The following is a 26,460-nucleotide window of genomic DNA, read 5'->3' on the forward strand; positions in this document are numbered from 1 at the left end:
TATTTTGGTATGTGACTTTGGTACGTCATCCCAATGGAAAGTTTCAAAAGAGGCCCAACTTGAAATGCAGCAACATTAACTCCACCCTCGGCCATCTCTGTATTCTCCTCGTGCATGCGTGGGTTTTCTTCGCGTACTCCGGTTTACTCCCACATTCCAAAAACACGTTAATTTGCGACTCCAAATTGTCCATAGGTATGAATGTGAGTGTGAATGGTTGTTTATATTGTCTATATGTGCCCTGTGATTGGCTGGCGATCAGTCCAATATCCTATGACATTTTCTTCGGTATGTCATTCCATTGAAAAGACTTACTGAGTAAAAAACTGGTTTATTGGTTTCAGACATCAAGTTGCATTATGGAATATTAATCATGTGGTAAAATTTGCGTAACATTTCTGAAAAGGAGTAGAAAGAGGAAAAAGGTATTTAATTATACCCTTTCTCCATAATTCATCCACACCATAACATCAAAATGTAATGAAAGCAAGAAGATAGGAATAAATGATTAACAATAGGAAGTTTGAATAAACAAAGTACATTGTTTTATTTAATGTCATTATCTATAACATTTTGAATACGAGAGTAAATATTTTGACAAAAATGCACAATTTACAATCCAGAGTGGATGTCATTCCTTGCGAACTTCACAGTGAACATTACCATAATCTCCCGTATTGTACCTGATTTCCTGCTCTCTTGCACATCTTCCTCCATCCTCCTCTGAGCTGGTTCATTCATTAAATATGAGTGAGATGACAGCTGATGATAATGAACAATAAATACAAGGGTTCTCAATTCAAAGTTAAAGGAGAGGAGTTTAAGGATTTTCTACACCGCATTAGTGTGTCTCAGGACAGTGCTTCTCAAATATAGACGCTATAGGAGCGGGCAGTAAACAGTAAGAGGGGGCTGAGAACGTAACAGAGCTGAAAAAATAACTAGCTTACCGAGGTTAAGCTAGGCTAAGAGAAGAGCATGTGCCGGGGTTTCTCATGCACTCTGCATGTTTCTCGTCTTTCTTTTAGAGTGTGCCTGTTAAAATCCGGACGAGCTGCTGTACTGATTTTATTTTGTTCGCACAGGTATGTGAGCTCATGGTTTTTTGTTCATTTGTTATAATGTTCATGATAAAACATAAAAAATGCCACTGTTGAATGGATTGGGCGAATTTGTGGAGACGTGCATTGACGGAGACGGCGCGGGATCCCGCTGAGGAGAGAGTGTGCCTGTTAAAATCCGTTAAAATTGTCTATATGTGCCCTGTGATTGGCTGGCGACCAGTCCAGGGTGTACCCCGCCTGAATGAAATGAATGAATGAAATAAGCTAACATTACTTGGTGGCTATAGACTAACGGCTGTTCTTTTCTTTTCTTGAATGAGACTTCTAATTGTGTAAATGTGGACTTGAGTCAAAAGCAATTAAATGGGAGATTGAACATCTTTCTGTAGTTGGAAAAAGTTGAAGTGTGTTGAGGTGGGGAAAAGGGGGGCTTGGAGGGGTACTTGTATTGACGCCCAGACCACCACTATATATACTGTATATACAAGCAAGTACGTCCAGGTTGGTTTGAGTTCTCCAATTTGATTTTGTACTTTTGGCTCTTAAGGAGATTCAAAATAGAACTTAAAAGAAATTAGAATGAGACAAAACAACCATCAAACTGAAACAGGCAGTTCATTAGCTGATCAAGACTTTTAAAAGTTAATCTTTAAAAATGTTTTCCTTTGAAAGCCAAAATCTTAGCAAAAATGAGGATTAAATGTTTTTTGTCACATATTCCCACTGTCTCTTGAAGGCAAAAAAAGCTTCCTCTTATGGAAAGGGACGGGATTGTTGTGCTATATAAGCAAGGCGTTCCGCATCTGGTCATTGCTGCTAATGTTGGGCACAATAAGACATTTTAAAGTTCTTAAAAGATCCCAAGGTAAAATGGCCCTGAGTCGGAGCATCCTGTTGGCTGGTCATCAAGGTCCTCGGCCCAAATGAAGGTTGTTACTGGTGCTGAGTGCAATCCAATAACCATCAGATGGCATCTGTGGTAGCAGAGTTTTAAGAACAACGCCACAAAATTGCCAGTTTGGAATTTGCATGAGAGCACCAAACATGAGGTACAAGAACATTTTATTCTCTGATAGTAAAAAATGCAACCTTGACAGTCTTCCAACGCTACTGGCATGACAAGGTGATCCCACAATTTTTTTTTTCTCCACAGCATAGTGAGGGGGCGCCATCATGATCTGGGCTGCTTTTTCCTTCAATGGAACAATGGAGCTTCAGGTTTGGCCACACAATCAGGATTACGACATTTACAGTCACGTAATAAAAATTTGAATGCGATGGTTTATACTCCTTTATAAAAAACTTCACGAGACTGCTGACCAGTAGCGAAGCACAGGTTCCCACAGGTAACACAAAAGCTAAGATGACAGTGTATTTTTTTAAATACAGTATGTTTAGCATATGTTAAGCTACCACAAATTAGTTTAACCATCAACAAAATGTATGAAAGAATCCCCCCCTCCCCAAACTAGTATACACTTAACTAGTAACTTTACCAGTGACTTGTGGTCGGGAGGCAGGGTAATGAAAAAAAAAATGTCTACATACATAACATCCATACATCCATTTTCTGTACTGCTTATCCTCAAGAGGGTCGTGGACATGCTGGAACCTACCCCTATCAATGAATGTAATGGTAATGGTAATGGTTTTATTTCATTTGAACATGCATCAGATTACAATTGAGTGCATCACATAATCAGTTCACAGTTCCACATGTCCAAAAGGAGTAGGAAGAAGCAAAGCTTATTAAATCCTACCCATGCATCTGGTACTTTTACAGTCAGTAACTGTTACATTTGTTCACTTCCTGCTTTCCATAATACAGTTTAGTTTTTTTTTTATATAATAATGCACCTCATACGGAAGTACAAGGTGATATGACCATACAATGCCATAATGTGTACCATAGTAAGTGTCAATATAGTGATATGTATAGCACATCATGACTGGTTCAAGACTCTTCATCCTTGTATTTAGCAAACATCAACTGCTTGTATTGTTTCTTGAATTGGCTCATCGTTGTGCATTGCTTGAGGTCCTTACTCAATCCATTCCATAGTTTGATTCCACATACTGAAGTGCTATGGCTCATATTTCTCCTCTCTTGTAGAGAAGTATTGGATTACATTTTTAGGTAATTGTGATTAAGCAATGTTGAAAGTACTAGTTTTTATGTGTTCTAAAATAACAAAAACTTATCTCACCTGTGTTTTTTTTAATTTTAAACATTTTGGGAACTATTGTTTTAGTTTCTTTGTGTTTCTAGGTAGTTTCTTTGCCATTCTAGGTACATTGTGTTTAATTGCGATGGAAACACATTGGAATGCGATTTATAGTAAGTGTCCAATTTAGTAATGACTACGCGAGGATGAGTATGCTGCGTGTGCTGCATATGGTGGAGGGGGCTCCAGTGGTTGGGGTGCTGCTTGATGCTGGTGTGCTTGGCTCCATGTTGGTTGGTTTGAGTTTGTAAATGTCTCAAATCCAAAAACATCAGGACCAGGTGGTTGTTTTATGCCAGGAACCTCAAAGGCAGGTAGGACAACAATTGGAAGCTTGATCTCTGGGTCCACCGAGTACTTGATATCCAGAGAGATCTGTGAAAACCGAACTTTGTTGGATTACAACATAACAATCACAATTTATAGTCCATCCATTCATCCATTTTCTATACCGCTTATCCTCACGAGGGTCGCGGGCATGCTGGAGCCTATCCCAGCTGTCTTTGGGCGAGAGGCGGGGTACACCCTGGACTGGTCGCCAGCCAATCACAGGGCACATATAGACAAACAACCATTCACACTCACATTCATACCTATGGACAATTTGGAGTCGACAATTATCATAACATGTTTTTGGAATGTGGGAGGAAACTTCTGTGGTTTACCTTCAGCCTGTATTCCCGCTTGATGATAGAGCAATTCAGAATGGAGGATGGAAGCTCTCTGGGTATGGTGATCGTCTTCTTCACAGTTTCTTGGCTATGTGCCTCAATGGTCTTTACTTTCTCCTTAAGGATCTTCGTTGTGTTTTGTCTCCTGTGACCCTGGGCAAAGAAATTCTGCCGTTCGTAGAGTATGAATTTGGGCTTCACAGCACGAGATGACTGGTTGTGAATTTCAACTTTGAGTTGGAGATTGTCTCCTGCAAAAGAAGAGTGCTGTTGGTTTCTGAACACAAAATGCTATTGTGAGCCCTGTACATGATCAATGTGCAACAGCAAAAGTATGCTCTGCTCTGGTACAGTGGAATAGGAAAAATGACTCTGACCTTGTGTCCTTAACCAGCCATGTCAGTTAGTGACAGTGTACCTCGTCTTTCATGTAGGGTTGGGCGATATGGACCTTAGCATATGTATATTACAATATTTTTTGGGATGTATCACGATATAATTTATATTCTGCGAAGTCAGGCTCTGCACACATTGCTACAAAATCTTCAACAAACTGTCAAACTGTCTGTGCTTGTGATTAAGGAATATGTAGTCACCCATGCAATTCCAGATGCATATATGAGATATTTTTTATGACACTCTTGTTTACGCAGACATGGGGAAAATGGCACTTTCATTTTGAAGGCGGTCATGGAAGTGAGTTCCGCCTGTAGTTGTGGTGTGTGATTCTGCTAGATTTGGTATCGATCCCAGAGGCAGCCCGTGGGTGGAATAAATTAAAACAGAAAGCCAAGGAAATACAGATGAAATAGGTGTAGATTCTGGAAGATCTAGAAAGCTTTCTGTCCACAAATCAATACAAAGTGCAGAAAAATGAACATAATAGGTCCCCTTTAAGTATCTTTTTACATTGGTATCCAACATTGGGATCGATATTACCGATAGTTGGATCGACCCGCCCACCACTAGTGTGTGGCTAAGAGGGTGTACTCAATGTATGGGCTTCAATCATCACTAACACTCACTCTAACCCTATAAAACTCTGGTATTTCAAATACAGTATATCATTACCTTGCTGGTATCCCATTCTGTTTGTGTGAACATCCATTGAAATTGTTCCAGAGCCAAAGACACTGAGACTTTTATCAGTGCAATCGTGTTGAGGTTCCTGAAAAAAGCATGCCAATCTGTAATAAGGACTACATTCATGAAAATCTGCCCTGGATTTCTCACCATAAGTCCAGGTATCCCCATGTCTGCTTTGGAGACAAAAGTGAAGTGGGCTTTAGCTCTTTTTGTGAACCTCATCGATTGTTTGAGCTCTGCATTAACCTTATGAGTAATTTGGCCGATCCCTGAATTGAATGATGATGGCATATTTCTGTCATGTACAAAAACATGTTAATGACCTGAAAGCAACATTTAGCATAATAATGTAAACTGCAATAACTGTTCACCTGTCAGGTATCTTGAAGGTAAAAGGGAACACATGTCTTCCTTTGGTGATTATTTGATCACCTGGAAGAGTGAAATGTTAAAGTAATTAGCGCTTCATCATAATAAAATTCAATTATCCAAAATTGTACTGAGCACAATGTCTAAAAATAATAAATATATGATAAGATGATACATTACCATCTCGCAAGATATATTGCTTGACATCATAATATTTTTCATCAGACCAGTAGTAACGATGATCATGTTGTCCATAATGTTCCTGCCAGCGAACCTTTGCCTTTCCTTTTCCAATAAAAGTTAGTGATTGGATTGTAGTTTCTTTGGAGATCTCCAAAATAATTCTTCCATTCATGGTGTCTCCATTTGTGAAGATATTTTGGCTATTGATTGAATCATAGTCAATGGAGAAATGTTTAATGGTCATTTTCTCAAAAGAAAAGTGAATTATGAAAGTGTGCAGTAAATCCAAGCAGAAAATGACTGCTTGAGCTCAGAGAGAGAGACGGTATGAAAAGGTGGAATGGAGCACGTAGACTTTGTAAAACTTGTTTTTCTCGTCTGTGACACCTCTACGTCTCTATACAATACAAAAGGAATAACAAAGTAGTTTTCTACTACGACACGAATTGGACACAAGGGAATGAAAAGTAAAGTGTTATAAAGCACTAGATTATCTTTTTATCACAGAAAATACTTTTTCAATAGGTCAATTACCATGTTTATTATAACAGGAGACACCGTTACAAATAAACCGAGAAATTACCTGTTAAGGTTTGTGGTTCCATAATATGGTTGCCCTCATACTGATTTTGATTGATTTGATGAACTAAACTTATATTATGGCACAATTGACAAAAACTGGCATACACTTGTCCCTTGCCACATCGTGATTCCAACTTTGTGGCTTCACTCATTTTTTCAAATATATGTTACATTTAAGCAAATTGTATGTATTTGTTTCAGTAAATTAAGCTTTTTTCAAGCATCTACTTTGGTCTCTAGGCGTCAGTAATTGTTTTGTGAGACAAGCATGAGACTCGATTGCCAGAACAGCAGGCTTTTATTGCAGGTTTCAATTATCTCACAACAGGCACAATAATAACATCACAGTAAAAATAATAACTCTGAACTCCCAACATCACTTCCTGTCCGCCATCAATTCTGCTCCCCTACTAGCAATGGAACACAGACAAGCACAAGTTTTATTATGAGAGATGCCCTGGCTCAAGTGGTAGAGTGGTATCTTCAAGGTTGTGGGTTCAATACTTCTATGTGGGTGTTTCAAGTCTCTAATAATGTTTTAAAAAAACTATTTAGGAGAACATAAACAGGTTTTCTATGGCATAACTACAAAAATATTGCAATTATAAAAAAAGGAAGCCTACTTCTAAGAAATTCACTTGTTCCGTTGGTTGGTTTGTAACTAATTGACTGTGATAAAGGAAGGATTACTGTATCCCAGGTTTTTTTTTCTTACTTCTGTTTTGGCTCACCCCGTCCCTTTACTTATAAAATGTTTGAGAAGAAAGAAGTTTGCAACCTATAGTTGGCTACTGCCATAACAAACATGATGTGGGGATCTAACAATCTGTTTGTGTGCTACGAGCACATGATCATTATCTTATTTGTTTTTGTAAAGTGCATTGACCCAAATTAGGGAAGAAGTATGGTAAAGTACAATCAAACATACAACGTATTAAGCATACCATAAATGCTCAAGTCAACTCCCCACCAAGTCTCCTAAAGTCAAAGCAAATACCAGCCGTTTTTTTTTTTGTTTTTTTTTGCACCAGGTCAATACAACAGTTGTGGCTATAGGCAACGTCCTTATGCAGTTTTGATGAACTCCACAAGATGGCAGTAGCTGCAATGAAAGTGCTCAGCTTAGGTATGCTTCAGCTACAATATTGCGAGTAGTTATGTTAAACCCAGGAGAATAAACCAAGAGCTATAATCTAAAGGAATAATGACACACAAGACAAAGCATCATAGGGAAACAGGGTCAAAAGTTTCTACTGGTGTGTTTTTCTTTACAGTCCACTTACATTGCAGAGCCATTATTTGGATGGGTACAATGCATCATAGGATGGTGGGGGCTCCAAAGACTCAGGAGTACTGCTCCAGGTTGGGTGGTTGGGGTTCCATGATGCTTCACCTTCAAATGCTGCAGGAGTTGGTTGTTCTCGAATGCCAGGTAGGACAACTATTGGAATTGTGACCCCCTCATCTACTTTGTATTTGATATCCAGAAAGACCTGTTTCCAAGCACAAAATATTATTTAATCATTGACTTTGTTGTTGATTTTATACATTTTAGAGTTAAGTTGTGCATTAATAATAGTACTCAAGTCACATGTTTTAATTAGCTTGAGGGCTTTTATGATTGAGTCTGATCAACTCTGCTTAGTAGCCACACAAGCCTGCAAGAAAAGCTGGAAACAGAATCCTATCATTGGAGATGCAATAGGCCTATGCTGTCGTTTTAATGTATAGAAATATAACTACATTTTTTATTCAGTTGTATGGCTCAAATAAAGTTTGTAACAGAGCTGCCAGCCTCATTGTGTATTGCAATGACAACATAGGTTTGCTAATCTGTTTAGATTAGTGCAACATTGTTTTATATAAACAATGACAAACAAGCAAACGTATTAACTCAGTAATGAAGCATAACCTATTTTGGTATTCGACTAATCATTTTTTATTTTAAAATTTGAATATCTTCTGAACGAAAGCACTAAATGTTCATTTTTGGTTTATATGGATTTGGTCTATGTAGGACCCAAGTGATTACAAAATTAATCAAAATAAGCTTCAGAATAATCAAGTTAAAATAATTGTTAGTTGCAACCTTGTCTAGTTTACCTTGAGCTTGTACTCCAACGTGAACATGCAGCAGTTCAGCATGGAGGGTGGTAGTCTTCTGGGGATGGGGATCCTCTTGATGACAGACTCCGTGCTACCAGAAGCCACAGGCTGGGCCTCCATTTGAAGGAGCTTTTTTTCAACTACACTTTGGTATCCATTTCCAAAGGAGGTCTCCTTCAAAAAGAACATCACTGTTGGTGTCACTAAACGAGTTGACTGGTTGTGAATTTCAACTCGGATATGGAGAGTCTCTCCTATAAGAAGAGGCATGCTTCAGTTTAGGTACATTTATATAGATCGTTAAAAAAGCCCAGTGGCTTAATTCATTTAAATCTGTGTGAGAAGAATGTGTCCAGGCAGACTGAAAAGTAGCGTATGTTTCATTTATGTATTATTTAATGTATTGCATTGGTTTTGCAAAACATCATGTGGATGTTCCTATGAATAAATGTAAAAATGAAGTATTTCTTTCAATATTGAGAGTCACCAAACCAATGAGGAAATGGCAGCTCTTTTTTGGCCAATCACAAGCTCTAAGTGAACTCATGACAAGCTTGTCAACTGAATGCAAACTGCAGGAAGTTATTATAGTTGGACTCATGGTGTCATCATACAAAGAATGCTAAACTCATCACACAGCAACTTAATACTCAAAAGGTATCTAAGTATACAAAAAGAAAACAGATTTAAAATAAAAAATAAAAAAAACTTTTTCACATGATGCATTTACCTTTAGTCCCAGGAAAGCCTTTCATTGGTTATTGCTGCCGGGGTGCTGCAATGCTACCACTCTCCACCAGAGGAGCCCAGAGGGAGGCTAATATCATTGCAGTGCCACGGCAGGAATAAACAATGAAAGGCTTGGCTGGGACAATATGCATTATGGGAAAAAATAATATTTTTTAATTTTAAACTCATATTGGTACTTCTATATTTCATATATACATTTTGAGTGTTAAGTTGTTGTGTGATGATTTCAGTGTTCGTTGTAAGATCGGTCAGACTGTTATATTGAGTAATAACCTGCATTTTCCAAAGGGCTGACAAACTTGCCGTGAGTTATTTCATAGCTCATATTTGGCTATGAAAGAGCTACATGGTCCTCACAGACCAAGCCACAATTTTGCAAGCCACAATTCACCGTGTGGGTGTGGCAAATATGCCAGAATTGGCAGTACTTAAAACAGCTCCTGTTTATGTTATAATTTCATAGGTTGCATAGTTGTGAAATGGTTAAATGTTGCAACACAACTACATAATCTAATCGACGTGAACCCAAATTATGTTAATCACATTTGAAAGCAAATGTATAACAAAGCAATATGCATACATGATTACCTTGCTTGTATCCCATTTTGTCTGTGTGGACATCCATGAAAACTGTTCCTGAGCCAAAGTTAACACTCGTTTGCTTGCAACCATGTTGAGGTGTCTGAAGGAACAAATTGCTTTTCAAAATTCATGCGGTTTTAGTATTGTTTTTCAAAAAATAACTTTCATTTTTGTCAATTTCATTTGAAACATAAAACAGTTCCCACCATAAGGCCAGGTATAGCCACAGCTGGTTTGGAGACAAATGTGAAGTATGTGTCAGCTTTTTTCGGCAACTTCTTAGACTGCTTAAGCTCTGCCTTCAGCTTATGAACAATTCTACATAAACGGCATTTGATTGATGACGGCATATCTCTGTAGAGAAAAAAAAAAACATATAAATGATATGCGCAACAGTCATGTCTAGTCAAGTCAACACAAAAATAACCAAATACCTGTCAGGTATCTTGAATGAAAAAGGAAATGCGTTTCTTCCTTGAGCAATTGATCCCACTCTGGCTTCATGAAAGTCTGCTTTAATTTCATTATGTTACATTGTAGTAATCACATGGAGGAAGTGCCTCGAAGAACAATAAAAACTGATAAAATGATACATTACCATTTTGTCCCAGGATCTCCTGTCTAATGGTGTAATATTTCTCATAAACACTGAAAGTGCTCTCTTCGTCAGAAGAATGGGCTTCTCCTTTTCCTTTCGCAATCAAAGTCAGTGATTGGATTTTAGTTTCTTTTGACGCCACCACAATGATTCTTCCTTTGATGGTATCTCCATTTGTGAAGGTGTTCTGATGATTAATGGCATCGTATTCAATTGAAAAATGACTGATGGTCATGTTCCACAAGAATCCTACAATGTTAAGCTAACATTTAGAAAGAAACTGTGGCCTGCATGAACTACATACGGGCTTATTCCTTTTAGTCACATGATCAGATGACAGGCTGCGGGTTAGTCAGGTTTTGTCACATTTTAAATGAAATGTTTTCCGTCAACTAAAATGTTGGTGCCACTCCCATTTTGTAATGCATGTCCACTACTGGTTTACGGTGAGCAAGGGGGCGGGTGAAGCAAAAATAAAGAAAAACAAAGAAACACACTCCAATTCGATAGTCTATTGTATAGTTACTCTTTATTTATGAAATAGGGCACTGAAATATAATGTAGGACAAGGACAAATCAGTGTACTAATTCAGTACTCTGTGATCATTGATTGAAATGTAGTTCCACGCATAATTGCTTACAAACGTTCATTCATTCATTTTCTACCGCTTATCCTCACGAGGGTCGCGGGGGTGCTGGAGCCTATCCCAGCTGTCTTCGGGCAAGAGGCGGGGTACACCCTGGACTGGTCGCCAGCCAATCACAGGGCACATATAGACAAACAACCATTCACACTCACATTCATACCTATGGCCATACCTAGCATGTTTTGAAATGGTAACTGGAGAAAACCCACGCATGCACAGGGAGAACATGCAAACTCCACACAGAGATGCCCGAGGGTGGAATTGAACCCTGGTCTCCTAGCTGTGAGGTCTGCGCGCTAACCACTAGACCGCCGTGCCGCGCTTACAAACGTCTAAAATATAAAAATGGTATATACACTACTTAGGCAAATCATCTAGTTAAGCAACCAACTTGAAAGTCACTTTGCAAACATATAATCAGAAATCTTAACTGGACCAAATAATACAAGCTAGGATTGTTACAATGAAGATATATAGGTCACATATTTGATAAAATCAATGGTTTTAAATCGAATTTTAAATAAAACTCCATACAATACATTCTTCTCATGTTCATTTCTTGTAGGAATTGTAGTTCTGAATGAAATTAGAAGTAGTGAGTTACTTTTCAAACACCCTGTACATACAATATATTAGGGGTGCTCCGATCGGTACTTGCTTTATAGCATCAAGAGCAAATTATACAAGTCTCCCATCTCCCCCGAGATGCACAGTGATACATTTGTTCTTCTATATTCTTCTAATATATTGTTGTGTAAAACATACATATTAAATGACAAAATACACCAATATAGAAATATTTTATGATGGTATGTCTCTGCTGGAGTTCACCGGTGTTTATTTGCATCTTCGACCAAAAACTTATTTTGTGGCCACTCTGCTCTCCTAAAACTCAACCAGTTGCACAAGCCAAATCGTCATTTAAATAGGCTGGTCCACACCACTTTTGCAACTGTTAAAGCTGTGCTAGCAATCAAAGTACATCAACCACAACACGCAGTATGTGTAATTTTTTTCTTTAGCCATGCAATCCAGTGCTTGCTCATTGGAATCTTAGCTGATCAGACCCTTGGTGTACAAGCGTCTGGAGAATAAAATCATTGGTATTTACCACCAAAATCTGTCAAAGAAGGGTATGTTCCATGAGCTTCATAGGGAGGAGGGGGATTGAAAGGTTGTGATGGTGGCACAGTGCTCCACATTGGAGGGTTTTGGCTTCCGAAGGCTCCAAATTCAAATCCAGCAGAAGCAACAGGCAGGCTTGGTGCCATTGCAGACACTTGAGGGGCTGGAAGGATGGTTATAGGAAATTTGATCTCTGGGTCTGAAGCATATTTTACATCCAGGTAAACCTATGGGAAATATAGCTGCAGTGAGAAATATGAATACAACCTACTTAAGGTCAGTGCAGTGGCTATAAACAGTGTCAGAAAAAAGTTTTCATTATTGTATGATCAAAACCAAGTACACTATAAATTGGACTTTTTAGTATGTGATAGTCAAATGAATGCTGTATGGGCTGTGTGTGTTGGAGTGAACCACTTATTTAGAGTATCATCAAGAATTGGATGTAAACATATTGGAATAAATTAGATTATATGTTTTAATAATCCTTTTAGCGTGGTTTGTAAACAGCAGATCTGTGATTCGTTATTCTGGTTGTTTTTTTTTAATTATGTGTGTTAAACTAAAATATTATTTGTCATTTGTTGGGCTGTCCAAAATAACAAGTTTATCTCTAACCTGTGGTTAAAAACTGTGATTAATCTGATTAAAATGTTTAATCATTTCACAGCCCTAGTAATTTCTTTATAATTTTTTTGTTAAATAATACAATTAAAATAATTTCCTTGATTTTGTCACAGTGGTTGAGACAAAGTTTGACTTGCTCATAAAAATTTAATTTTGCTGTGGGCTTTCTATACAAGCACACTGTAATCACAATATTGTTAATACAGATAAAATTACACATGAACAAGCGTTTTAATACTAAAGAGATATGAGAAAAGACGCATACTGAAGTATATCGTTGGTCATCATACAGTTTGTGTATATTACATACAGTATACTGTGATTGTTTAATAAATTGAATATTATAATAATTATTTGTTCAAGAACAAAGAACATAAAAAAAGAACATACTTACCCTAAGTCTGTACTCTGCCTTAAGGATGCTACAGTTCAGGATGGAAGGGTCCACATCATGGGGGATTGTGATGACTCTTGTAACCGTTTGATTGGTAGATGGAGCAAGAGGCTCTCCAACCTCTTTAATGAGATCTTTGGTATCAAGCCTTCTCTTCCCTCTCGCAAAGAAGCTGTGCTTTCTGTAGATGCAGTACTTGGGTTTGATTTCACGAGAAGAGTTGTTCTGAATGAATGCCACAATCTTTAAGCCCTCTCCTGTAACACAGAGCATGATTCAGCATGTACATGCCAGACAAAGTAGGGGTAGTGTGAGTGGAAGTTACTGGAGGGACTATCACCTTGGAAGAAGCCTGTTTTTTCAAGATTGACATCCATGGCGACAGTTCCTGAGTTGAACAGACTCATTTTTTTATCTTTACACTCATGCTGCGGTGCCTATGAGAGAAAAACAATCCAATAAACAAAGGCATGTTTATACACTTTTATAATCCCAAACTCCCAATCCCAGCAACGTATTTATATTTCCTCCATGCGGCCCCTAAGCTCAAATGAATTTGACACCTCTGGTGTAGGTTTTTGGTGTAGTACAGGCAAGCCTGGCTTTAGACTCAACAGAATGCGTTAACCGGTACAACTTGCCTTGCAGTACACCCCTTAAGCCTGTGTGGTTTGGCAGAGAAAGTAAAAACATACCATTGTCCAAACCATACCATCGCACATTGCTCAATAAACTTCCAACTTAACAACACTTACTTAAGAGAAATCATTCCTTTAATAACACTCACCCATAGATGTGTTGTTCATTTAAATGACATTTCAATGGAACTCATCACCTACCATTAGTTCGTGCATAATGTTTGGCGCACATTGTGTCACATAGGGGATCTTGATAGTATCCGTTGTGCTAAACCTCATCGATCTGCTCAGCTTGGTTTCCAACAGGTACACAACTTTACCAGCAGAACCTTTGAAGGACGACGGCATGTCCCTAATGAGCATCAAAACAGCAGAGGACATTAGTTCATGGCTTTCATATGAAGACCAAATAAGTGCATTAAGCTTTTTGATCTGTTTCTATACAAGTGGACTTACTGCAAAGGGAACTGAAAGCTGAAGGGGTAGACATGAATTCCAACAGGAAGTACATTACTGTCTAAAAGCAAAGACACACAACACAGTATATAAATTTAAGAAGTCCAACTGTTACATTACAAATGAAAATCGACCTGGTCTTTCATACTTACATGTTTCTCCATTATGGTTTTTCAGTAGTGACTGATCATCATCCCCTAAGGAGAACAAATGGAACATTTCAAAGTGACCAAAATCTTTGTGATAGTTGTGACAGTCATCAGTCACCATGTCTATTTTACAGTTGATTGAGCCCTTCTAAAAAGTTCCTGAGCTCCTAAGATTTTTTTCATCTCTCCTTTTTCATCACCGCTGTGGCGAATCCGAAATCAGTAAAAAGCAGAAAGAAACAAACAAATCAGTTGAAAGGTCAGATATATGAATGACAAGCCTAAACCACAAGATGGCGCCACACACAGGTTGGACTTGTGTGTGAAATGAAGCCCTCACATGGAAGGGGATGGTTGTATCATATGGTATATATGGTTATATCTGAAATTATTGAAAACATCTGAAGCAATGAAAGTAGAATGGAGCAGAGCTTACACGTGTTCTTCAAAAGCCATAAAAACTAAAGTAGTCTGTGGGACTAATGTGGCCAACGACATATTTGTCGACATTCATGCAAGTCCTACTGGGGCACACTGTGACCAAACTAAAACCAGAGATGTAATCTCTAAAAGGTTTTATTGGCCAGGGTTGTCGGTGGACATCCATAAGTGGGTAAGTCAACTCTAAATTGAAACCGCATGTAATTACTATGGAATCGTATGCACAATATGTCATGATCATTAGGTTTCCCAGTGCACAGCTTGCCAGGCAAACAGCAACTCTATTACAAAGCTCATGGAATTCATTCCCATCAAAGTGATTTCAAAGTGAAGGCAAGAATGTTTTTAAATCCATTGAAAACATAGAAACATGATTCTCTTTTTTGTATCAATTGTGTATATAGGCAACATTAAACTATTTGCTTTTGTGATGACACTTCCCATGGAAAGACATTTTTACATTTGATAGACTATGTGTCTATAAAATTACAGTTCAAGTATTATAATTTGGAAATACTATTATCAACATTTTTGATGTGGTGTGTTTGTATTTTATTGTTAGTCTATTGGTACTCTTTATGAATAAAATTAAGTGGATTAGCTTACAATGCTTCAGGAAAATGTAGGTAATTTTAAGCCTACTGTATTTCTATGTTCTCAGTTGCTATTACAACTATTACGCATTGAGTAAGGAACTCAAACAATGCACAAGGAGGAGCGAATTCAAGAAACAACGCATGCAGTTGCAAAATACAAGTCATGGTGTGTTTATTTGTTATATATCACTACTTTGCTACGGTTAATATATATTTTAATATTTTACTATGATTATATCTATGGTCAATATCATTGCGGTTGTAAAGACATCACCATTATGTCACTATATGGTTACATCACTTTATACTTCTGTATTTGGTTTAAAAAATACATACCAGGAAGGCAGGAAGTGAACAAATGTTACAGTTACAGATTGTAAAAGTAACAAATGGAGGGGTAGGATTTAATAAGCTTTGCTTCTTTCTACCCTTTTGGACATGTGGAACTGTGAATTGACTATGTGATGGATTCCATTATAACTTGATGCATGTTCAAATAAAATGAAACCATTACCATTACATATACTCACCAGAAGAGGGTACTACTCATGAACCACACAGTCATGTTAGCATAATGTTATTCACTGTTCAATTGTGCTAATGCTAAGTTCTCAATTGCCAACATTTTATTTTCATGAAATTATGGCCAATTTTAAATTAACAAACAATTCTAAAGGTAAGTAGGGCGTTTTTAATCATTGTTTTTTCCTCTCCTCGGGGGTTGTGTTTTTTCCAACAGCATTTTACAACATCATATGCAAATAATATGCAAAATAGACGATGACGCTATCTACTTCGAGGACAGCCAATAGATAATCTTCTTACTGAACAGTTGGCAAAAGTGGCTGTGACGGACAAAAAATAGGTTGCAGCTCGTTATCTGCGTTAGGACAGTTGAAAAAAAAAATAATCGTTTGTTGTGTAACAAACATTCGCTTGGGGGTCATTAACAGGAAGTTCGAATCTGTGGAAATATTTCTAACTTTCTAACAGTAAAGTAACATAAGGCAAGGCGACATCTCGTAGTTTAAAAATAACCTTCAGGATTTCCGTTAAGTGGAGTAAATTGAGAATGATGAACAGGCGTGGATGCATGCAAAAAAAGAAAAGAAAAAACTCACCTGAGTTGTTTTTGTCTCGAATAAAGTAATGTCTAATGCTGAAGTACTTGTCTTTTGAGTGGTACGTGACGGTAGTTTTACCGTGCCTCTCGGTCCACAACACCTCGGCTTTCCCCTTAAATTTCACGTAGAGGTACTCCACTTCGCAATCCTTGCTGACTTCCAGAGTGACATTTCCAGTCAGGTTGTCACCACCAGTAAACGTATTACGATCCCCGTTCTCGTTGTAAGTAACTTTAAGGCTCTTTATTGTGCTCGACATGGTGAAACTAGTCCACTCTCTATCCCCAAGACTCCCGCGGGTCTCGATAAGGATCGACGGATCGACTTCCGCAATGGGTGTGTCTCAATTTGCTGTCTACCAGCTTGCTCTTGGCCGTCGCTGTTCATTACTGGACGGTTCGGTTACTTTATTAAAATATTAAACCCCCATCTATAACATGTACCTACTTTATAAAGAGAGGAGAAAAACGAAATAGACAAAACATATGTATGCATGCACAACACAGTAAACTGTGGAATGGTTTGAGCAAGGAACTCGATGAAGCCAGAAACACTACAAGTGTTTCCTGAGTACACAAAAGCTGGACTCCGAGCACTACAGTGTCTGATTACATTTGGAATTCATTAATTTATGTATTATTCTTTAATTGTACATCACAGTTCCTGATCAAATTTATCCTGAATTAATTTGTGTCTGTTTGTTTAATTAATACCATTCATTCTTTATTTACTGACACTGACGGTTTGACATATCATTACACAAAGCTGTCAGTTTTTTGCTGTATTATATAAGTATCACATATTAGCTGGGATAGGCTCCAGCACCCCTTGCAACCCTCGTGAGGATAAGCGGTAGAAAATGAATGAATGAATGAAGATATTGTATGTCATATATTTTGTACATTACATATTTCTCTGGGCTGCACGGCGGTCGAGTGGTTAGTGCACAGGCTTCACAGCTAGGAGACTGGAGTTCAATTCCACCCTCGGCCATCTCTGTGTGGAGTTTGCATGTTCTACCCGTGCATGTGTGTGTTTCCTCCGGGTACTCCGGTTTCCTCCCACATTCCAAAAACATGCTAGGTTAATTGGCAACTCCAAATTGTCCATAGGTATGAATGTGAGTGTGAATGGTTGTTTGTCTATATGTGCCGTGTGATTGGCTGGCCACCAGTCCCCGCCTCTCGCCCGAAGACAGCTGGGATAGGCTCCAGCACCCTTGTGACCCTCGTGAGGATAAGCGGCAGAAAATGAAATGAAATATATTTCTGTATTGTCTATTATTGCTCCTTTATTTATTACATGTTTTCTATTTCTTCTGCCATTACGGAATAAGTTATCCACAAACAATACTTATAATAAAGTTGCAGTGGTTTAGAGGCCATTCACCTTCAAGCTTCACCTTCAATAGTTGTAAGCATTATATCCTGCCCTTCCTGGTATGACAATTTATGCTACGCCCCACAAGCACGAAACAAAAGGGTAGATAAGGTACAAAAGCAATGTTTGAAAAAGCACTGGTTCAACAGGAATATAGCAACTAGTATAGCATCTTTTTTTAAATCCTTTCGGTTTCAAAGGATTAATTTTGTGATCTGCACATGCACCAGTCTTAGTCACTAGTTGTGCCTTTGCGCAACAAAACCATCATTTACAGTTTTTATAACATTTAACTTCTAATTATGACAAATGTGAGCATTTATGTGGTACATCTGTTCTCTTAAAGCACTTAAAACACTGTTGTACCCATTGGTTATGTTCTTGTATTTTTTTGTTCTTGAGCCAGTGACACACAGAAGATTTAGTCTTACTATCACACCTTCTTATTATTGTGTCTATGGAAACAAATGTAATATGTGGACAAGTCCTACACAGGAAATGAACAAATGAACAGGGATTTCCGCTTTGCTTATTCCTACTTCTTTTCAGACATGTGGAACTGTACAAGTGTAAACATGTAACTTCCATTGTAACTGTGTTGGGCATGTTGGTAATAAACCAAATAACCATTGACTTTGACCATTGACCATGTAGGCACACAAAGCCACAACATAAGGAACCCCTAATGTCTCAAAAGGTTCTTGCAAAGACAGTAATGGCCATGTGTCAATATGCACAGCACAGAGGTATTTACACCTCTCGGCCAAATTAAAGGCTTGACCTGAACTGACCTCGGACAGCGGTCGGCAACCTGCTGCTCCGGAAAACCATCGTCAAAGCTCGTCTGAAGCAAGTTATTGCAAAAATAAAACCAGCAAAATTATTTCTAATGCCAAACACACTACAGCTATGTGGTGGCGCCCATGACACGCTAGTCCTTGAGGTGGTGACTTTGGGACAAACAGGTAGTGTGCCACGGAAGCTGACTGTGCACTGACCGCTTGTGACACATTGTAAAAGCCTCTTGGCAGCTAACTCTCCAAATACCAGAAAAGTCTCCAACTACACTTGAAAAAAATTAGTCGCCAAGAGGCTTTAGAAAGATATACAAAATTGAGGTAAAAATTTTCTTGACCCTGACCTTGCCTGTTGCTTTGAGCACTGTTAGTAATAGTTATCATTCTAATGCTTTTGTATTACTTTGATAAGAGTACAACAATCAATCAATTATGACAGGTAAGGAAGGATAAAAAAGGACTTTGTCCTTGGACAGTTTAGGGCGTTTTTTTAAGGAGATAGGTCAAAGGAAACTGACGTTGCGGCATAAGGAATCTGACAGAATTAAATAAATTCTGGCCAAGACAAATTTTATTATTGTTTTTTCACAGCAATCAAAAACAGTAAATAAAAGGACATATCCAATTGGCACGATTACTAGCACGATTATTAGCTTTGATTCTAAAATCTAGGAAGTGAGGCTGTTGGCTCCTGTATGAAGTATGTGGCACCCATTTTTTAATTTTCTTCAAATTCAGGATTTGTGGGCAACTGCTCCTCATCAGATCCCTGCCAAGCTGGTACAATAACAACTGGGAACTTGATCTCTGGGTCAGAAGCATACTTGACATCGAGGTATACCTGCAATGGGATGGAAAGTCAGTTCTGACCAGGATCATTGAAACGTATACAGTATGTTGTAAACCTGTCATACACACCTTCAGCCGGTATTCTGCTTTGATGATATTGCAGTTCAAGATGGATTCACATGTAGTGAGAGGTATGGTGATGAATCTTATGACATTGTGACCAGTAAAAGGTGGGATGGAGTCGCCCACCTCTTTTAGGATGTTTTTGGTTTCAACTCGTCTTTTGCTTTTTGCAAAATAACTGCACTTTTTATACAAACAATACTTTGGCCTGACACTTTGAGAAGACCTATTCTGAATATAGGCCACCACCTTCATGTCTTCCCCTGCAAAACAATTAGAAAACATCTTAGTATGCACTTCATACAAGTCAGAAACAAACAAAGTAGGCACTAGTTATTTGACTTGAAGGTGTGGATGTGTGTACGGAGTGTTTTGTTTGTATTGTTCAACTCATTATAGCGACCGTGGCAACCTACAGTTGATACCTTATCCTAAGACCATAAAACGTCAAATGGGACTTTGAGCAACATATGATTGCAAAGTACCTTGGAAGAAGCAGCTTTTGTCAATAGTCACTTCCATGCTGACTGAGCCTGAAGAAAAGAGGTTCATTTTCTTATCAATGATGTCGCGCTGTGGAACCTGACGTGGATTAAATAAGTTTTACAGTGCTTATGTCATCATTTAAAAGCTATGATAATGTGTATTTGTGTTTTGTAGGATGGCTACCATCAAGGTCAGGTCACAGCTTCCTTTATGGACGACTGTAAAATGAGTCTTGGCTTTGCTGTCCACTCTCATCGACCTACTCAGGTTTGCCTCCAAAGTGTACTTGATTTTTCCCGACGAGTCCTTGAATGAAGACGGCAGGTCTCTACAGGATGTCAAACACACTTTATGAGTGAAAGCCAATAGCAGCATATTTGCATCGTACAAAGTTGATATTATTCCAAACATCTGGTTTTAACTCACTGTTGGGGGATTTGAAAGGTGAAGGGGTACATGTGGCAACCTTGAGTGACATTATTATTACCTGTAAAATGGAAAGGTTAAACTGCCAAGTGTGTAACATACCCTTACTTATGGCATTTTAAACATTGCATGCCTACATAGCTAGCATTTTTTGGACAAGATGAGAACTGTTTGGATCATAAACCTGCAAGTTAACCATTTTTGTCTTCAGTCACACCTTCTAAAGTAGGGGAGTCCAAACCTTTTCCACCGGGGGCTTCATGCTGAAAACTAATGGTTGCACAGCTTGCATAGCAAATACATGTAGATCTGCTAAGTTTTATATATTTTAATATACTGTAGGTGAAAAATCATATTCTTAGTAAAAACTAGTCTTTTTACTCTTTTATTTTCCAAATATTTCAAATATTCAATATAATCTTTTCATTTTTCCCCCTTGTTACATTATAACTTTATCCCCATATTATAACTTTTTTACACATTTTTTACCTAAATTTTCTAAAAATTACAACTTTACTATGTTATAAATAATATTATTATTAACATAATATTTATTATGTTATAAATATTGAAACTCTGACTCAAAAATTATTTCTCATTATATGACATAAAATTGAAACTTTTTTCTCTTAATATTTTGACTTTATTTATTATTATTTATTTTCCATTTTCGCTGTTGTTTTTCAGTTTGTTGTTTTTTCAGATTTCCTGTTGAATTATATTTAAAGAATAATAATAAATTAAAACTTTTTTTAAAAAACTGTAGCGAACTGGACACCCCCATTCTACTGATTAGCTGTTTGGTTGTATGGGGTTTCTCCAGAAGATGATACCAAGAATAATTAGGCTAATTTTACAAACAAACAAAAATACAACAAAAGACGGGAATCAAACAAAGAAATGAGCAAGAAGGATATGACTGCTGATTTATACTGGAACTGCACTTTTTTATTTTGCACGTCATTTACAATGAAACATGGACATATATGTATTTCTTTCACTTTTCTGTACATTACAATGCCAGAAAGCTAACAATGTACGTCATTGGGACACACCTATTTTGACTATGAAGCATGTGTAAAAGCATGTGCCTTCAAAACAACAGGCATTCATGTATGCATTGGGAAACACAACAGATTGGATTTACATGATTTCTTTCATTTGATTAGCATTCATTTCGGTTAGAGTCAGACCTTCTGGAACTAATTAATGATGCTAACCAAGGTTTCACTTCATTTGTAACAGCTTATAACGTGTGGTTTTATGAATGAATGAAACACCTTACCTTGGCCATCCTGGACGACAAACGTCTTGATACTGAAGTATTTCTCTTTGTCATGGTATACTACAAATGTTTTTCCGTAGTGTTCGGTCCATTTCACATTCGCTTTTCCTTTCATCTTGATCCAGAGTGAATCTATTTTGCAGTCTTGTGTCACTTCAAATATAATCTGTCCTGTAATGTAATCACCACTGGTGAACACATTGTTTTTGTTAATGGGATTGTATTCCACTGAAAAGTTTTTAACTTGCTGCATGCCTGCTGATAAAGAATAACTATTCTGTAGTGTCAGGTGAGAAAGTTAGGTATGGTTAAGGTGTGTTCTAAACTTATATGTTGTCAAAGCAACCTTTGGCTCATAATTAAACTTCAAATTGCAGGCTAGAATTTCGCTAATGGGTAATAAACATTATTATGTATTGTGCATTATGTAACTTGTTCTGCCGTCACTCCTTGTGTACTTGCAATGGATGAAATAAGCATAATACTTCCCCTGTGGGTTAACTGCACATGTACTGCACATAAGTTCAAAATTGGAACATAAAGTAATGCAGATGCAGCTAAAAAATATCATATATCCTGATATTTCGGTTATTGCCTTTCTTCAGTCCCAAATATCGGTATTGGCACATTTTTTGAAGTTGGCGGCTCTCTTGTCCCAATGGGGATGTAGGAAGATAACATAAATAGTGATACATATGTGGTCTGACTGGTCCAGGTAGGGTGTTGGTATGGCCTTGTATTTCATTATGTCTTTAATGTCTTAATCCAGTAGATTAATCTTACATGTTTGCAAAAGCTTACTGAATCTTTAATTGGTGTCTTTGTCTTAATTCCATCCATTTTCTATACAACTTGTCTTCACTAGGGTCACTGGTACAGTATACTGGAGCCTATCTTAATTGAACTCCTGCAATCAAATACATTTTGCATATTTTCATTTGACATGTGCCTGCACTGTATATTACACATACTTACTCTTACAACATACCCACCTATGTAAGAATGTATTTCTAATATTACAGTGTGTTTAAAAAGGCTTACATCATGAGTAAAACAAGCAAAAAATAAACACAAACACAGAAACACATGGCAGTAACACAGTGTTTTCTTTTAATACTGCATGGCATTCAACATCAATAACAAATTTTCAACAATGGTTTTCTGGTTGTAAGAGAGGATACCGTTTGAGGTTTGTGCTGTTATTTGGTGTTCTGAAAGGCATGATGTTTACAATAAAAAATACCTGCAGCAATGGTAGTATGACAATAACCGTTTTTGAATAAAAAAAATGTACGTACTGTAGTTACATGGGTAAAAAAGTCAGATATTTTTGTCCAAAGATATTTAGAACTATAAAAGTGTTTGCTAACTAACAAAGAATGATCATTTTCTTCGAGAAGGCAATCCAGAATAAGGCTGAGAATTTTGAGCAATTCATGCAGAACATTTACATACAATAGCTCTACAAAAGCTTTACTATTTCTACTTACATCACACACCAGTTGGCAACAAAGAAGTTGCAATTTGCTGTGGAATAATTATTATGGCATGTTTCCCTGGGCAAAAAAAGCAAACTTCCTTCTCACAATACATACTCTAAGTAACACTTGAATACAGACCAACCTATATAAACCGTATGGACCCAATTATTTGGTAGTATTTTCATTCATTTTGGCAGCCTTTGGTTTGATGACAAAAAGACCACCGCATATCGTTTTCTACATACCAAATACCAAAAGTGTCAACGCAGTCTTAAAGGTTTGGCAAGTTAGCAAACAGAGGAGTTATGACGGCAATTACATAATAATGGTGATCACCCGAGCAGACTTGAGAGGTAAATATTACACTCAATCAAAACTGAGCATTAAAACTGTTAAGTGCAAAGTATTTGACAAAGTTAAATAAATGTATGTAAATGTAATATATTTACAATATGGTAAAACATACACAGGACTTAACGGTAAAAAAATAAAATAACAAAATCCTGAGCCTGAACTTTTTTCCAGGGAGCGGGGGTGCAGTGGATCAGACGCACACAAAACTAAAGCTTCCTCTTTTGTTTTTATATCTTTAGAACGTGGATAAGCATAAGGATTGTGGATGATGGGCCTTTTTTTAAGTGCAGTTTTCCTTTAAGTTATTACTCCAGATGCCAGAGGATGAATAGGGATGTCACACAGAATGATGGGAAACACCACGGTGAGGTCCGAGGAACCACTTACACAGAGCCTCAGCTACAAGACACACAAGACAAAAGCATATGCATCAAGACTGGATATGAATATGTATATGTATATACATATGCATCAAGGACATACTGTTGCTCCTACCTCAATCACGTACTCCACATTGAGGATGCTGCAGTTGGAGATGGAGAGTGAAGAGTCCATGGGAATAGTCAAAGTCAACTCAGTATGCATGTCTGAGGTGTGTGCGGCAATGGGCAGCCCGATCTGAGAGACCATGGTTTTCACCACTAATCGGCTATGGATCCTGTTGATAGTATAGTAATGTTGCTTCTGCTGCAGTTTGATCTTTGGAGTCACTGTCCGAGATGAAGCGTTGCTGAAGTCGCAGATTATCTTGACCATTTCACCTGGAGGAAGCGTTTGTTGTGCATTGGTTGGGTTATTAAACCAAATCATTAAAAAATGGAAAGAAAGGTAGACTACCTGGTGAGAAGGCTTTCTTCTCTGTCCTGGCTGTCATGGTGATGGGTCCTGTAGCACAACAGAGGAAGCACACTTCCATGCTGTTGGAGCCTGACAGAGGAGACTGGAGAAGGAAGATGTAAGCAAGGAGTTTTTTTTACATTTTCCAACATTTTCAAATCTGATATTTCCCTCCCCCAATATAAAAACTATATGTAACTTTACAAACAAATAAGTGGAGTAGTGAAAACTAATCAATAACACTAATGCAAGAAGATATCCATTTATCAATATACTATATACAATCCAATTTCATATATAAGAACATCTTCTGCTCAGATTGTATGTAATATGCAGTTTAAATGATATTGTTAACATTTCATTGTCTCATTTTCCTCTTTTCAGAACATGTGTCATTGTCGTGTTACTGTGTGATCCAGCCCTCAAATGGATCAATGCATATTGTCAATGCAATTCAACACAAAATCATCTCTTAATGTTCTACAATGGCTGTTGTGAGCAGAGAAATGGTCACTAAAAGTGTCTAATGTAAAGACATTTTGGAAGAATAACTCAGTCGTACTGACTGCTAGCAACTGAAGTTGACACTTACCCATAAGTCAGGCTGGTTGGAATTGATGTGGTGCACAAAGTTGAACTCTGTCACAAAATCCGTTGACATATGCCACGGTCTGTCGATGCTCACCTTCAGGCTGTACCGTATTAGACCATGAGGTCCATGAAAGCTGGATGGGAAGTCCCTGCATTGATGTATAGCATTTCTTAAATACAATACCTTAAATGTGAGAATAGACTAAAATAATTTTTCGAAGGCTCATTTCATACAGAAAACCACTGTAGATATTTTTTTTAATCCACTCACCTGCCACTTCATTAGGTACACCTGGACTGTATTGGGCACAGGAGATTCACATCATGGATGTGCTGTTGACAAAACTGCAGCAACTGTGTGATGCTGTCATGTCGATAAGGACCAACATTTACAATAAGGATATGCAATAATCCAAATCACCTGAATAAGGACAATTGGTATAGAATATCTTGGACAAATGCACATCCCAATGCTGCAATGAAAGTTTCCAGTGCCTTGTTGAACAATGGCATCCAGAACACAGGAAATTCTGAAAGTGAATAAAAGAAGAAACCAATGCCAGTGTGCTAGCAGGGTATAACTAATATAGTGGCTGGTGTGTGTGATCCGATGATGCTGCACACATGATGGCAACATGACACAACATAGAAAAAGTAGAGGCTCTTACACACCCTTGAGGGATATGACATGTAAACGGATACACATGCCTGCCAGGCGGAAGTTTCGCTGCTCCACCAACAGCTGGAAGACAAAGGCGAGTTAGGACTGTCACACTCACTGGACACTTTATTAGGTACGCTTCACAATTTAATCAAAGTTTCTTCTGTAAATCACTCTGACTGAGCAGAATACTGTGCCTGCACTGTATCATACTTGTCGTTTGGGAATGTCACTATTAGAAACAGAAACCATTCACAATAATAACGCAGAGCAGATCTCAATGCTGTACTTTTCTGTTAATCAAAAGTGAGCATTATTGCCTCGAATTTGAAAACTCACTACCGCATTGACAATTGATTGTGCAGCAAGAATTTAGCAATAATGGGCACGTACCTCCTTCTGTGAAAATCATACTTTTGAGGTTAAAAAAGTCAATATTTGCGTTGTAGTGTCTTCGATTCCTTTTCTTCCCCCCACCGGACGACCAGTGGACGTTTGCCCGTCCCGTCAGACACATTGAAATCGACCTGATCTTTGTCGCCTTGGCTAGCTCGAAGGAAATCTGTCCAGTCATCAGGTCTCCACTAGAAAAAGTATTCTTGCCATTAAAATTAATGCAAAAGTCCTTAAACGTTTTGGCGAACATTGTTGATATCTTAATTAGTTACATATATAAATCAAATCAATCGGTTTGCACAGAAAAATGTAGAAACAAATGCCTGATTACTCCACAACAACACCCCGCCCAACATGTGTGCGCAATGCGCAGGCGCAGGATGAAGTAGGCGGGACCTAAATTATCTGTGGTTCAATAACATGAACTGGGGGCAAACGTGA

The 26,460-nt window shown here is 37.8% G+C and overlaps 5 protein-coding genes across 6 annotated transcripts; all 5 read right to left on the reverse strand.

Moving 5' to 3' along the window:
- Nucleotides 1-2,703: 2,703 nt before the first annotated feature.
- Nucleotides 2,704-5,916, reverse strand: LOC131128258 (arrestin domain-containing protein 3-like). The gene is made up of 6 exons (XM_058070937.2): nucleotides 5,596-5,916; nucleotides 5,418-5,478; nucleotides 5,194-5,341; nucleotides 5,032-5,128; nucleotides 3,955-4,211; nucleotides 2,704-3,664 (listed from the first exon to the last, which is right to left on the reverse strand). Exons 1-6 carry the CDS (start codon nucleotides 5,840-5,842, stop codon nucleotides 3,416-3,418), a joined length of 1,059 nt encoding a protein of 352 aa, XP_057926920.2. The 5' UTR covers nucleotides 5,843-5,916; the 3' UTR covers nucleotides 2,704-3,415.
- A 776-nt stretch (nucleotides 5,917-6,692) lies between these two features.
- On the reverse strand, nucleotides 6,693-10,562 carry LOC131128249 (arrestin domain-containing protein 3-like). 2 transcript variants are annotated; one of them, XM_058070917.2, is made up of 6 exons: nucleotides 10,217-10,562; nucleotides 10,053-10,128; nucleotides 9,825-9,972; nucleotides 9,625-9,718; nucleotides 8,284-8,540; nucleotides 6,693-7,673 (listed from the first exon to the last, which is right to left on the reverse strand). In XM_058070917.2, the coding sequence occupies exons 1-6, from the start codon at nucleotides 10,449-10,451 to the stop codon at nucleotides 7,476-7,478; spliced, it is 1,008 nt and encodes a 335-aa protein (XP_057926900.2). In that variant the 5' UTR covers nucleotides 10,452-10,562; the 3' UTR covers nucleotides 6,693-7,475. The 2 variants fall into 2 exon arrangements, with proteins under 2 accessions (XP_057926900.2, XP_057926899.2); XM_058070916.2 differs by having other exon boundaries at nucleotides 10,053-10,131.
- Nucleotides 10,563-11,374: 812 nt separating this feature from the next.
- LOC131128726 (arrestin domain-containing protein 3-like) lies at nucleotides 11,375-16,724 on the reverse strand. The gene is made up of 7 exons (XM_058071836.2): nucleotides 16,411-16,724; nucleotides 14,256-14,300; nucleotides 14,104-14,164; nucleotides 13,849-13,999; nucleotides 13,350-13,446; nucleotides 13,010-13,266; nucleotides 11,375-12,215 (listed from the first exon to the last, which is right to left on the reverse strand). Exons 1-7 carry the CDS (start codon nucleotides 16,670-16,672, stop codon nucleotides 11,961-11,963), a joined length of 1,128 nt encoding a protein of 375 aa, XP_057927819.2. The 5' UTR covers nucleotides 16,673-16,724; the 3' UTR covers nucleotides 11,375-11,960.
- Nucleotides 16,725-19,215: 2,491 nt separating this feature from the next.
- LOC131127750 (arrestin domain-containing protein 3-like) lies at nucleotides 19,216-20,453 on the reverse strand. Its single transcript, XM_058069950.2, has 5 exons — nucleotides 20,415-20,453; nucleotides 20,172-20,316; nucleotides 19,988-20,084; nucleotides 19,509-19,765; nucleotides 19,216-19,431 (listed from the first exon to the last, which is right to left on the reverse strand). Exons 1-5 carry the CDS (start codon nucleotides 20,444-20,446, stop codon nucleotides 19,309-19,311), a joined length of 654 nt encoding a protein of 217 aa, XP_057925933.2. The 5' UTR covers nucleotides 20,447-20,453; the 3' UTR covers nucleotides 19,216-19,308.
- Nucleotides 20,454-22,829: 2,376 nt separating this feature from the next.
- Nucleotides 22,830-26,381, reverse strand: LOC131128066 (arrestin domain-containing protein 3-like). The gene is made up of 6 exons (XM_058070590.2): nucleotides 26,017-26,381; nucleotides 25,635-25,704; nucleotides 24,964-25,111; nucleotides 24,372-24,474; nucleotides 24,030-24,295; nucleotides 22,830-23,933 (listed from the first exon to the last, which is right to left on the reverse strand). The coding sequence occupies exons 1-6, from the start codon at nucleotides 26,267-26,269 to the stop codon at nucleotides 23,832-23,834; spliced, it is 942 nt and encodes a 313-aa protein (XP_057926573.2). The 5' UTR covers nucleotides 26,270-26,381; the 3' UTR covers nucleotides 22,830-23,831.
- Between the last annotated feature and the right edge of the window lie 79 nt (nucleotides 26,382-26,460).

This window comes from Doryrhamphus excisus, linkage group LG3 (genome assembly GCF_037039965.1).
Source record: "Doryrhamphus excisus strain RoL-2023G ecotype Guam linkage group LG3, RoL_Dexc_Guam_v1.1, whole genome shotgun sequence".
Lineage (NCBI taxonomy): Eukaryota > Metazoa > Chordata > Actinopteri > Syngnathiformes > Syngnathidae > Doryrhamphus > Doryrhamphus excisus.

Coding starts and splice junctions, on each gene's coding strand:
- LOC131128258 (XM_058070937.2), bottom strand. CDS start 5,842: ATGACCATTAAACATTTCTCCATTGACTATGATTCAATCAATAGCCAA. Junction 5,342..5,417: donor ACCTTCAAGATACCTGACAG/GTGAACAGTTAT, acceptor TGTACATGACAG/AAATATGCCATCATCATTCA. Junction 4,212..5,031: donor CAGAATGGGATACCAGCAAG/GTAATGATATAC, acceptor CTTCTTTTGCAG/GAGACAATCTCCAACTCAAA.
- LOC131128249 (XM_058070916.2), bottom strand. CDS start 10,451: ATGACCATCAGTCATTTTTCAATTGAATACGATGCCATTAATCATCAG. Junction 10,132..10,216: donor GGAGATCCTGGGACAAAATG/GTAATGTATCAT, acceptor ATGAAATTAAAG/CAGACTTTCATGAAGCCAGA. Junction 9,719..9,824: donor TGGCTATACCTGGCCTTATG/GTGGGAACTGTT, acceptor TTGTTCCTTCAG/ACACCTCAACATGGTTGCAA.
- LOC131128726 (XM_058071836.2), bottom strand. CDS start 16,672: ATGTCGAGCACAATAAAGAGCCTTAAAGTTACTTACAACGAGAACGGG. Junction 13,447..13,848: donor ACATTATGCACGAACTAATG/GTAGGTGATGAG, acceptor TTTCTCTCATAG/GCACCGCAGCATGAGTGTAA. Junction 13,267..13,349: donor AAAAACAGGCTTCTTCCAAG/GTGATAGTCCCT, acceptor TCTGTGTTACAG/GAGAGGGCTTAAAGATTGTG.
- LOC131127750 (XM_058069950.2), bottom strand. CDS start 20,446: ATGTACCCCTTCACCTTTCAAATCCCCCAACA. Junction 19,766..19,987: donor CAAAAGCTGCTTCTTCCAAG/GTACTTTGCAAT, acceptor ATTGTTTTGCAG/GGGAAGACATGAAGGTGGTG. Junction 19,432..19,508: donor AAGCAGAATACCGGCTGAAG/GTGTGTATGACA, acceptor ATCCCATTGCAG/GTATACCTCGATGTCAAGTA.
- LOC131128066 (XM_058070590.2), bottom strand. CDS start 26,269: ATGTTCGCCAAAACGTTTAAGGACTTTTGCATTAATTTTAATGGCAAG. Junction 25,112..25,634: donor ACATGTCATATCCCTCAAGG/GTGTGTAAGAGC, acceptor ACATCAATGCAG/GGACTTCCCATCCAGCTTTC. Junction 23,934..24,029: donor ATGTGGAGTACGTGATTGAG/GTAGGAGCAACA, acceptor TGTGTCTTGTAG/CTGAGGCTCTGTGTAAGTGG.